The following is a 13,149-nucleotide window of genomic DNA, read 5'->3' on the forward strand; positions in this document are numbered from 1 at the left end:
CATTTTGGGGGAAAATATGGTCGCATGGATTCGGTAAAACGTACATTTGTGCGGTATGGCAGCTCGGCAAATTGATAGATTGATGACTGTCATATTTGTTCTTTGACATGAAAGGAGAAATATTCGATTCCATCGCCTATAATCGATGCAAACATCCAAGACGTTTTCGAACCACGCGAAATGTATGAGAGAGTAAGTTTGGGCAACGCTGATGTACCATAGCATCTACAGCGTGAATAGCAATGAGACTCTATCGCGCTACAGCATACGTTGTGCGACTTTGTTTAAACACGATTGGAACTAATTTGGGATAATTGGATGGTGAAGTAAGGTCGGTTTTATAGTCAACTATAAGCTCATTGGTTTTTCCTTTTAAGTTATAACGCACTTGTTTTTATGAGTAATTTGTAATGTTGCAACATTCAGCTATAGGGCACCTAACACTTTTGAGAAATGTGAACAATAATTATATGAAGATCCAATTATCCCAAATTAGTTCCAATTGTGTTTTTGGTATAACTCTTTCGGTGCAAAGCCGTCTTTGAGCTCGAATCTCATACTTCCCTCAAGTCAGGCTGTGGACTTATTAGAGCAATACAAATCAACGGACGGTATACCGCTGGATTTGAACCCTTTAGCGACATATATCCACGAGCGATAGCAAGTGCGCATATGTCTAGTGAACTGGTCAAAACTGAGTGGTATACCAGTTGCTGAGGTGGTTTTAATTGGTTTTATATCATATCGGTATATTAAAATTCTGGCGTTAAACGTCAAAAGAGGGATTATTCTCTCGCTGAGAGCGCGCACGTGTTCCAATGGCAAATATGCCACTGTCATTTTCATGTCTCGAGAGATGGCTGTATTTGCGTCATCAGTATTCTGATCATTATTTGCGCAATATATTGATTGCGCAAAGTGATCTGATTGGTCGGGACGTGAAAATGACAGAGCTATATTTGCGATATAGCACCGTTGTAATACGTTTCTGAAGAAAAATTCCTTTTTTAACATTACACGCCTAGAATTTTAATATGCTTTAATGATATAGTAGCAATAAATCACACCAGCAACGGGTATACCACTCGGTTTTGGCCAGTTCACTCCATATATCCACAAGCGATAGCTGGTGTCAAAATATCGTGGTATACCGTCGCTTGATTTGGTTTATTGCTTAAATATCACACAGAGATTTACTGGGAGGACTGAACGTCATCAGACTGTCTAAGTCTACTCAGATCTCACCTGGCATGGCTTTTCTATCTTCCATTCGATCGAGTTAAATGAGGATCACACACTTAACATTTTACCTACGGAATTTCTAAAATACCTCGTCTGCACAGGCTTCCCTTTGTTCATAAATGTTTGTAAGAATAAACTGTGAATATTTCATTTCAATGAAGCAGCAAATAGTTTCATGGCCGTGATTGTCGCTACTATCGACTGTGTCGAACTGATGATGATATGCAAATACTGTGTCGATAAGATGGCTTGTTTTACATTACGAAAACACATAAATTGAAAGCATAGCTCAAATGTTTTCGAAAATTGGGGTAAAAATGAGACCATCATAATATAACAATGGGTTGATTTATTTCTGATTGTTCTGTATCATGGATTATTTGTACCATAATTCGACCAGTCACGTTTGAAACGTTTGAGGATGTAAAAATATAAATATAAATAAACACTGAGAAATAAAACTATAATAAATAAATTAATTAATAAACCCACAAATAATTAAAATATACAAAGATGTTACACTTTTGCACGAAGCAAGGTTCACTGAAGATAACTTAATTTTGTTAATTTTCTCTCAAATATGTATATCAAACAGCATACCGTTTGCCTGTGTATTATGTGAAGATCCTTTGATTATCTTGTGTTGTCTTCGTAATCTAGCTTCTTGCAAGCGTTTCTTTCATAACGATTACGACCATGGCAAAATGTGAAAACTTTTCTAAAGTTGTCGGAAGACGGTGTCTCCGACGTCGCATCTATGTTGAAATTCTACCTTTTCATGTGAAAGACTTTATTAACCCATCATCAGTGATTTCAGTTATTATTTGCTCGTTTGGAAAATCGGGAAACTGTAATTTTTAACTCAAAATATGTCATGCCAAGACGACAGTCGTCCCTTACAGACTCGATGAAAATGATCAACTTCCCCTTTGGTCCAACTTTGAAAAGAAGTGTTTTCGGAAATTTCGGCAGGGTTTCGGCTGTTTTCGCTCAACAAATGATATGTAATTGTAAGACATTGTTCAACCGTGAGAGAAGATTCTCCCAATACTTTGGATGATGCTTTGATAGAAGATGATAGTCACAATGTCAATAAATTAACGTGCATGTCAAACACAGTTAAAGGTTAACTTCTTTGTGTGTCCTTTTGAGTTAATTCACGAAAGAACATGGTAGTCTCGAGGCAACGTCAAGGCATGGTGTTCTCCTTACACGTCAGCAATGGAGGAAGTCCACAGAACGGTTGTAACCACGGCTTTGGTAGAACTCTGGTCCACGATAATTGATCTTCAACTGGTATAACCGTCCTCTGGTGTTCAGTTTTGGCATCTCGGATGCGATTGATGATTTCCATGTACTTAATATCGGATGTGTCCAGCGGATGGTCTTCGCTTGGGTCCAGGGACAGATTGTACAGCAGCGGCGGGTCGTGACGCCTAGCTTTGCTGCAGAGGCAAGTGAAAGTCTCCGAACAACCGTGTGTCCCAGGGGTCCATCGGGGAGTAGCATAGTACGCCTTGTACGTTGTGTTGCCTTGTGGAGAAACAGAATATTAACCGTCAGTCCATATCTAGCCTGGGCAACATCGCACCTGTGAAGACCACCAACACATCAAAATAGGCCAATAACAAACTCCAAGCATTGTAATCAGATAATCGTGCTTGTATAGTACATCGTTTTGGCCACTGGAAAGTTTATTCTGTTGGGTTCACGGTGGAAACTTTGAGGCCTTTGAAGCAATACGGTGCTTCTTGAACCATGGAAGTAAACTTCTAGATTTAAAAAATGAAAGTCACGTAAAATTCCCCAAGCTTGACATACCCAATACCGTGAAATCCTCAAAATGTGCGTCCGGCAGTTTATTCAAACTAAGTGAGCAATATGAGGAGAAGAGATATTCTTGAAACCTGTCAAAGCTTCTATAGGGGGAGTTAGTATTCAATATTTAATATTAGTTGTGGAAAAATACTACCAGAAATGCCATTTGAATTTTTAGTAGAAGATACGTGGGTCTGAGATGCAAGAGACTGCCAGTGGGCTTAACTTAAAACAGCAATAATTGTCAAAGTGCCGAGTACATACATAAAAGGTGGGTGAGCAATAGTCGATATTGGATGAATTGTACGGTACCTGCTGTAGACTGAAACAAGTCCGCATTTACATGGTTTAAGAAGTGTGAAAGTGATTCGAACACGATTGGAACTAATTTGGGAGAACTTGATTTTCATATTTTCAAATTTCTCAAAAGTGTTAGGTGCCGTATAGCTGAATGTTGCAATAATACGAATTACTCATAAAAACAAGTGTGTACTGTAAAAAGAAAAGCAAATGAGATTACATTTGTAGATTAAATCGGCATTACTTCACTATCAAATTATCCCAAATTAGTTCTAATAATCTTTCGGAAATCGTGAATGAAGAGGCTTTGCATAACTTACCAAACCGAGGTCGGTACCTCACGGCATGAATATCTTTGCCGCAATAGTGAAACATGAATTTGTGCGGAGAAACTTTTTCTCTGCCTGTCAACAGTTGCAAGATGTCTTTTCCATCGATAACGCAATTATTAGGAGGTCTGCTACCGGCAAGACTTGTTATAGTTGGTAAAATATCCATTAGACTGGTCGGCTCAGCGATGATGGTTCCCGGTTTTACTGATCTAGAATAACGTATTGCTGCAGGGACGCGAATGCCGCCCTCTGTCGGCTGGCCTTTGCCACCTGTAAGAGATGAAAAACTCACCCATATGGAAGACCGGTCACGACATGCGACATGCGAGTTTTTACTGCGATCTGCGGTCTCACCCATAAAATTCGAAATTATCGCTCGACATTTCATTTTTTGTTCTTACATTGGACTTTGTGGCCATAATTATCATGGCACACACGAACTTATTTGATTTCAGATATCAATGAATATGATCCAATAGCTGACTCCTCCTAGTCGTAACAGCGTGCTGACAATCGACTGGTAAGGACACGATCGAAGATTTCCCTCGGGAGCAATACCTTGTAGTTTGCAATTTGGTATGGATACGTATAGGCCTACTGTACCGTACGTATACCCATCCTCGTATACCTTATACATACTTAGTTTGATAGACGGAAAAACACCACGGGTTATTATTTGACGGTCTGCTTCATCGGAAAGGACATTTTTGTAAAATATTTGCAAAATCAAGACTTGGTGTTGAACAAACTTAATTATTATATTCCTCGATTTTATGTCCCCTTGTAACGCCGTTTTGGAAAGTGTCCCAACATCCTTCCATGCGGTAATTTTCAGAGACAGTTGCCCATATTGGATGAGCGTGTCAAACTCAGGATGCATGTTTTGTAAACAGCGCGCACAGTTCAAAAGATGTCGTCTGCACATTTGAGGTTTCCTCAGTGAAAGTTTAGATAACGTCTTAGATATATCGACGATTTATACTTGTTTAAAAGCCTGAGGAATACCGTTCCGAAGTGCAAGGTGATGACGAGAGCAGCTTCTCTGTAAATGAAGGTGACATCAATCATGCAGTGAGATTGCCGAATGTAAAACAATTGACGTCGTATGTATAGTATTACAATCCGTAAAGTGAATGTGGCGTCAGCTACATTGGTTGATATCGTATCCAATTGGCAAATGAAATTATATTACACATGTGAATATCAGTGTTCCATCCAAAAATATAGAATATAGAAAAGATTATTTTAATTCTTATTTTATTCACACTTGCTATGTCCCCCCCTGAAGTGTATGATAAAACCTTGACGGCCATGATGTACATTTCAGCGCCTTCGGTCATATGTCAGAAGGGTCATCACAAGGTAGGGCCCAATCATCCGTACGACTGAGGGCAGGGAAGTTCTTGTCGGGGCACAGTAGAGATTGATAAACTTGTCACAATCGATGTTTCCCTCATCTAATTCGTAGAATCAAGTCTTCGGGCAAAATATGAGGTATTTCATGATTTTGCGATGGGTATGCACACAAAATTCAGATTTTGTCGGGAACTTTCCCCTTTCAATTTACTTTGAGATAACGGTCCTTTCGTGCTTTTCTGTACAGCAATATATCTGTCCTGTGAATTTTATACGACAATGTTACCCGATCTGAGATGAAGAGATGCTGATGAAACTCTTTCATTTTCATTCCATAATATATCTGACATTTTCCATACACATACACTATATTACACGCAATACAAATTTGGCAACAACTATATCACCCCAATGTGTACTAATTAACCCTATATGTCATAATCACCCACTATGTAACAACAGTTTTAACGCAATATGTAACACTAACTCCATCGTCGATTTTTCCCTTTCCAGTACAGTTACATTGTTTCCTGCATTCTGAACTATTTTAAAGGATGCTTCGTGTAGAAATGTTGAACCTGAGTTCAGGTGGGGCGCCCGTTTGCTATGACTTACAACTCAAATAAACTGTTTAGGCATACTGGCAACTGAAACAAAGAGACTGGCGAGGGGGAATTCATCGGCGAGTCATCACGACATCTGGCGTGTAACGCGAGCAAGCGCACGGCTGCTTCACGCTAAAATGTATGAAGAGTTGACATTACCTTTATAAATTCCATTCCAACCTCCTTCGTTATGTAGCTCTACTTCTCCTCCATGATCTGATGTGAAATATACAAAAGTATCGTCATGAAGTCCAAGTTTGCGCAGCGTTGCAAGAATCTGACCAACGCTCCAATCCATCTCTTCCACGCAGTCTCCATAGCGACCGTGCTTGCTCCTTCCCTGAAACTTATCCGAGGTTATGAGCGCTGAGTGCGGATGCACATACGCCACAAAGAGAAGAAAACTTCTGTTTTGATTTTGTGTGATGAAATTTATAGCCTCTCTGGTGAAGCGCGACGCTAGCGTCTTCAACTGAACGGGTTGTTCTATTACTTCATGGTCTCTCATCAAGACGCAGTTGAAGACTCCGATGCTCCTGACGAGACCAATGAAACAACTGGTCACTATCACTATGACGACGGACAGGGCGATCACGACATTCCACGACAACAGACCCATTTCCTTCAGGATCAGGAGGGTGGTCAACCCGAGCAGGGCAACCAGCAGGATGTGGCGATAGATGTAAGGAACGCGGCGGACAACCGTCTCTGACTCATCCTCCGGGTCGCAGTCGCGCAGATTGCCGTGAGGTAGACCGTAAAAGTAGTCGAAACCCTGATTCAGTGGATGATAGTGGTGATCAGACCAACTTCGTCGGTTTAATCCCTGGTGCCATTTGCCTGCAATACATAATCCATTGCATTGGCACTCGTATTAACATAAACCAAACTTGCTGGGCAGAAAGTTGTATTATTATTCCATTAAACCTTTAATTGGTGAAAAGGCGATATAAGTATGTATGTATAGTAAATCTATCTATCTATCTATCTATCTATCTATCTATCTATCTATCTATCTATCTATCTATCTATCTATCTATCTATCTGTCTGTCTGTCTGTCTGTCTGTCTGTCTGTCTGTCTGTGTGTGTGTGTGTGTTTGTGTGTTTTTGTACATTCAGTTGATTTATCTATCTATAAGTTCCCCTATAACGGGGATTTAGGTCTGAAAGGTTAAGCAGGATACACACCTATTAGGGCAGTGGAATATCCCACATCGCGGAGGATCTCTGCGAACGTGGTTTCATTTCTCGGAAGGCCCCCACTACATGAGGGGTATGGCAGAACTCGAAATTTGTCCGAGACCATGCCTGTAACGATAAAACCACAGAAAAATAATATGTCTACATATTATTTTCTATAACATACTATTTTCTATAATTATAACTACTAGTTAAATTCAGTTTTCTACATATAGTATCTACCATTACCGGTTTACGATACATATCATTAGCATTATTCAAAATTTGTTCCCATCCTCTTGAGACAGCGACCATCGCGGAGTGCTTGTGGTTGATTCGATCGTTAACTAGCACCAGAGACAGAAAATCCGACCAAGATCGCTATGAAATGTGATAAAAAAGTGATTGCTTAAATATTTGTAACAATTTTAAAAGGGAGTTAAATATTATTTAAATTCATATGAGTGATATTAATGAAATTTTTAAGTCAGCACTCTGAAAGTTTTTCTGCTTTGAGTATGAGGTCATATCGTTTGAACGTACACACACATACACACCCTCCACACCCTCACACAATATCCACCCAACCAGCCACCCCACCACACACATATGTAATAGTATACAGATGTCCTCGTAGAAAATTGCAGTGCTCGATGCAAAAAGCAGGGCGTTATAAATACATGTGATAAGAGGATATGCATGAAAACAATCTCGTTCTGTCTAATGATTGCAGGATGTATGAAACTTAAGTATCGAATATAATTACTTTGTACTTGGAGTAATTTGTTTATATATATATATATATATATATATATATATATATATATATATATATATATATATATATATATATGTATGTATGTATGTATGTATATATATATATATATATGTTGGTAAAATAAAGCTCGTCACAACTAAATAACTAATAGTGCCTGACAACTACAACACATTCGCTGCTGTCGTAAAATGGTTCGAAATTTGGGAAGCATTTCACGTGACTTTCATGCTGGAACCAATACGACTGTGTCACGCCTGAAGGAGATGTCCATTCTGTGATGACACTTGTATATGTATTAATTTTATTATTTATAATATTTGACAAGGTATGTTAACATCGCACGTGATGGGAACAGCTGGTTTGTCCATATTATAGGGGAGACTCGTCAACAGAAAAGCTCAGTTCCATATCAAATTGGAATAAATTATATTCATAGTACATTTACACCTTGCGGGAAAATGTAGGAAAATATTATCAGAGACAGTGCTGAACAGGGCATAATGCGGATGGTTTTCGACAAATTCTTAATAAAAGAAAAGGATAGGATAGGCGATAAAAGAGGTAAATGATTTCTCGGTGTAATTTTTATATCAAGTGTCATAAAACGTTATGGTGGAATGAATTTTATAGTTGCAGGTCAACAAATATATCAAGTATTGCTGTGTTCCGTGGAAATTACAGCTACTTCGTATCGCTGCGCGCGCAAGCTACCTGCAATTTTAACGAGTGTCATATTTATATACGTTTTAGCCATCAGAAAAGCCTGATAATAATGATATCTAAAATAGTGTGAATATTTTATACGGGGACCTATAAGGTAACAAGTAACGATAAAGTGCAGTAGACAACGACCCTCGTTGTTCAGTACCGTGGTGCTATACCCGGGTTTGGCGCTCAACGCCCCACAGCAGCCATGAATTGTTCTTGGGTTTCTGTATATGCCGTTGGCACAGAAAGTTTGAATTATTCAGACCCATCGAACTCGGCCTTTGGCAAATGACACAGCCATTATTGTGTAGGGAGAAAGGGGGCCAAATGGTATATGCTGTTGTTAAATATATAAGAAGAAAACGATGGTTTTCAAGAGTTAAAATAACCTTTCACGGACAGATCTTGAAAAAGTACCCGGATTTATTCATGATTTCATCACAGCATGGTGTGAACCATTTGATATTCTTGGGGGAGGGGGATCTGGAAGATTGACTTTGGAGAATTATTTTTCCTTCTTGCTTCTCTCAGAATTATCATTTTTTTCAACTGTGTTAATTCTAGCGACTTTTTTTTCACTTCCCTTCTCAGAAGAATCTTGTTTTCGTACGCGCATGTGTGGGCTTTAATGTCATAATTCCATGTTCTTGTTGTTAACAAGTTTGTCTTTACATGACATGACAGAAGTTAACTGGAAAAGAAATGTACTGCAGCACAAAATTGGCACTTAACTTAGGCAAACAGCATCTGCTTCAGAATACTGGAAAGTTAGGATGAGAATAGAAGCAACTTGTATACATACAGCAAGATTGCTCGCTAATGGCGCACAAAAAAGTCATCGTGAACTCAATCTAAAAACACCTACAATCACTATTCAGTGATTAAGTTTGTTCTAGGTAGTAGGATAAAAGTATGTGATACAAACCAACTTTTAAAGACTGCACTATACATAGTGGGAGTGGAATTACATTCAGTGAAATGACAAAATTTATCCAATTACTCGGGGAGGTGGGAGGGGTTCTGATACAGAAAATTTTGAAAATTACAAATTAAACTGGAGTAATTACGTGGCTATTTTGAGTGTTTTAAAATCGCCAAAATGTCATGTAATGACCGAAAGTAACTGTCGGTGCGTTATTTTTTACTTCCTGTCTGTTGACAATCTTTCTTATTTTAGCGCCATCCTTTTTCAAATGCAACTTTTTTCAATCTTTTTTTTTTTCAATATTCCAGACCCCCCCCCCCCGAATATCAAATGGTCCACCTCTAACGAAAACAACCCTGTGCCATACAATACAATTGCAACCCAGTTCATACCACAGTACAGAGGGTTGGGGGACTGTATTTACACCTTTACATGTAATAGCATACCGCCTTTGAGTTTATTTGTCAGATAAGCTGACGTCATCATGGTGAGGTTCAAGACCGGAAGAATAAGGGTTAAAAAACAAGCTGTATGGAAAATGTAACATGAACTTCTATACAATTCAGTCCTACAGTCTATGCGCGTGTGCAGGCCTCCCGTCAGCCGATTTTATATTGCAGATGAGTCTGTTCGCATACCTCCTGTCGATCAACTCTTATGCGGTCAATGCGGGTAATAAAGCATCTGATGATGCTAATGTAACGGACTGGATGAAAACGCTCATAGATTATCTTTCCGGGACAGAACGCTTACTGCAAAATATATGAATCATAATTTTGAAAACGAATTAAGATAATAAAACCATTATTATCATTGATATTGATCAATTGCTAGCACAGATGACTCCAACGAATTTGGCTCATCATATAGGTTTGTGACTATCGCTAACAACATGCCGTACGGTTGTAACCGGATACAAGGATTATTGCAAATAGCCATGGCATTCTTGCGAGTAACACGTGAAGTCAGTGTAAAAGCTTGACTTAATAGGATATACAAAAATATTTTATATCGACGTGTTCAAACTAATAATAGAAACTGAAATATGACGATCGATATGCCCCATTTATCAAAAGTACAATAAACCGTCAGGACAATTGTATAAGAACACGACTCTCGCGACTGAAAAAGAGGGAACCCAGTCTAAACGCGGCTTTTGTGCCAGTGAAATACATCCTGATGCTTAAATATATTTTTCTTTAAAGAGTGCTTCATGATACCTGCTGCGGTTATATATCTACCCGTTTTTTGTACTCATAGCATGCACCATTTCCCAGCGGACAGACCTTAAAAATTACAATATGAATTATTACGTACAGGGCCTATATAACCATGCAGCGTGACGAATCTAACCGGGTCGTGTGTCCGCGCTGGAGACGATGAATACATTAATATAATAATGATACCGTCACCCGGGACGTTCTCATGCGTTTGGCGATTTTGTCGAGAGAGAGAGAGAAAAAAAACTAAAACAGTTTTCCATAAAATGTGATACTTACCTGAACGGATGGGATATCGACCGGTCAGAAAGGCTGCCCGGCTCGGCGTACACATCGAATCGGCGGCGATGTGGTGTACGAGCTTCGCTCCGTAGGCGGCGATGCTGTCTATATGTGGTGTGCGTATGGTGTCGTTTCCAAAGCAACCGACATCGCCAATGCCCAGGTCGTCAGCCATCAGGAGGACAAAGTTGGGATGTTTCGGGGGATGTTTACCTGCCGCCGCTGAGGATTTGGCGACACCGGGGGAACGCAGAGCTGCATTGCCGGGGAACGTGTCGAACAGCTGGATCAAGAGAAGGAGTGTCGTCGTCCAGGTGTAGACGGCCGCCAACATCGCAAAGCAAACAGGCTACCTCCACCAAGCGCACTTAAAGGACAGCACCATGAGTTATCTGCCACGAATGCACTCATAGCCATTCGACAGGTGGTTGCGTAATGGCTCTCTCCCCTCTTAAAATAACCATAACCTTCAGATATACACGACCGGGGTGTATCGGATATGGTTAACCACAACCCCGCGTCTGCGCACTCGCAGGTACTTTTACTCACGTGTTCATGTGGATACATTTGCACAAAATTCCATTTTGCGTGCCAGGCAACAACTTGTCGGGAATCGTACCGTCATTTTAGTCTTCATCTTCTTTCATCGTTTTTTAGTATTCGATGACATTTGATTTCTTCGCAAATACACTGACAGCCATTCGCCGCTCAAGTAGTTTCGTCAGTTCAAATAAAAATGCACAAAAATCGCCATTTGAGCTCTGCTATCTTATGGATATACTCATTGCCCCATATAAGTGTGAACAACTCCTGCTATTAAAAAGACGAGTAAACCTTTATTCATCAATATCACCAAACAGGAAAGTTTATACAGTTGTTTATGCATAATTTTCGCTTCGAAGAAACGTTCAGACAATGCAGATATATATAATATATATATATATATATATATATATATATATATATATATATATATATAATATATATATATATATATATATTATATATATATATATATATATATAACACACACCGTACTCTCTGTGCCCAAGTTCAGAGATTGCCATAAAGCCATTATGGTGATAACCGGGAGGGCACATTGATGTATACATTTTGTGTGTGTGTGTATTATATATATATATATATATATATATATATATATATATATATATATATATATATATATATATATATATAATATATATATATATATGTACCAACACAGCACGACAGTACACGACATACAGATCACAATATTTCAAAAACTATTCCTTCTTATTGATAGCTGTTTAAGCATAGACCCTCGAGAAACTCGAGAAACTCGAGGGTCTACGTTTTAAGTAACTCTTTTAAGTAAATTGAGATGTTTCATATAACGGGATAATCGGATGACAACGGTCATCGCGTCAATGTACAATGGAAGATGTGAAATACATGAATATACTATTTTAATAAGGATTCATTTGCATAACATTTTAATACCGACACAATGCTTATTGATTTTTTTAATGAATATAAATCCTTCTGGCATCTTGCACAAACAGCGATTCACAAGTGTAAACATTTGTAATCATTGGTTTAATTCACTCCTTATAGTTCCGGGCTGATGGAGGAAAAAACTGACGTACAATGATGCGAACCGGTGCACGCATAGGACAGAGGGCATCCTCTGTGATGGAAATTGTGTTTCAAGAAACATTTCCAATTATCAAGCGATGCTCTGACGTTGAATAATTGATGAAAACAAAACACGTAGAATCGACACCCTACAGTTTTACATTTTTGAAATTAACAGTCATTCCACTTTGTGATGATAAAAAGTGTTCACAGTCATGTTTTGACGTGTTCAAAAATTCTCGAACATTCTGTTGCACGATGCATACACAAAACCTGCATATTCTATGCTCAAATAAATTGTGCCATATAATTTTACGCTAATGATCAGTGTAAATAATATTTCAAGACACGTGGATGATTACTCTACCCTAATACTGTCGAGACTCGACATTATATTACACATTACATGACGAAATATTTGTATTATAAAACAGCTGTTTCCCTAATTCCTGCGAACTATTATGTTTTTCCCAGCATCATATTATTTTCAAGGTGCCATTTCATTGTGCCTGTTAGCAGCCATTCATCATTGTCTTATAATAAAATTATGAGGCCTCCAACTGGTCTTTGTCAATTGTCATGTCGTCTGCTCTCTTTCTGTTCGGTTGACAGAAAGCATGTGACGTGATACTGCTCTGAATCATGTGAATGAAACGATTGAGATTTGTCGACGTTGAACTAGATGACGCGCCAAAACTGTCAAACGATTCAGCCTATACTGCATTGCTATATATATATATCTATAAAAACATATTTCATAATAACCACACCTCCATCACACCCCTT

General features: G+C 38.8%; 1 protein-coding gene across 1 annotated transcript; it reads right to left on the reverse strand.

Moving 5' to 3' along the window:
* Positions 1-1,550: 1,550 nt before the first annotated feature.
* LOC139150159 (arylsulfatase H-like) lies at positions 1,551-11,277 on the reverse strand. The gene is made up of 5 exons (XM_070722343.1): positions 10,744-11,277; positions 6,843-6,962; positions 5,813-6,493; positions 3,681-3,962; positions 1,551-2,775 (listed from the first exon to the last, which is right to left on the reverse strand). The coding sequence occupies exons 1-5, from the start codon at positions 11,078-11,080 to the stop codon at positions 2,432-2,434; spliced, it is 1,764 nt and encodes a 587-aa protein (XP_070578444.1). The 5' UTR covers positions 11,081-11,277; the 3' UTR covers positions 1,551-2,431.
* Between the last annotated feature and the right edge of the window lie 1,872 nt (positions 11,278-13,149).

This window comes from Ptychodera flava, chromosome 14 (genome assembly GCF_041260155.1).
Source record: "Ptychodera flava strain L36383 chromosome 14, AS_Pfla_20210202, whole genome shotgun sequence".
Classification (NCBI taxonomy): Eukaryota; Metazoa; Hemichordata; class Enteropneusta; family Ptychoderidae; genus Ptychodera; species Ptychodera flava.

Coding starts and splice junctions, on each gene's coding strand:
- LOC139150159 (XM_070722343.1), bottom strand. CDS start 11,080: ATGTTGGCGGCCGTCTACACCTGGACGACGACACTCCTTCTCTTGATC. Junction 6,963..10,743: donor TCGATATCCCATCCGTTCAG/GTAAGTATCACA, acceptor TTATCGTTACAG/GCATGGTCTCGGACAAATTT. Junction 3,963..5,812: donor TTGGAATGGAATTTATAAAG/GTAATGTCAACT, acceptor CATCTCTTACAG/GTGGCAAAGGCCAGCCGACA.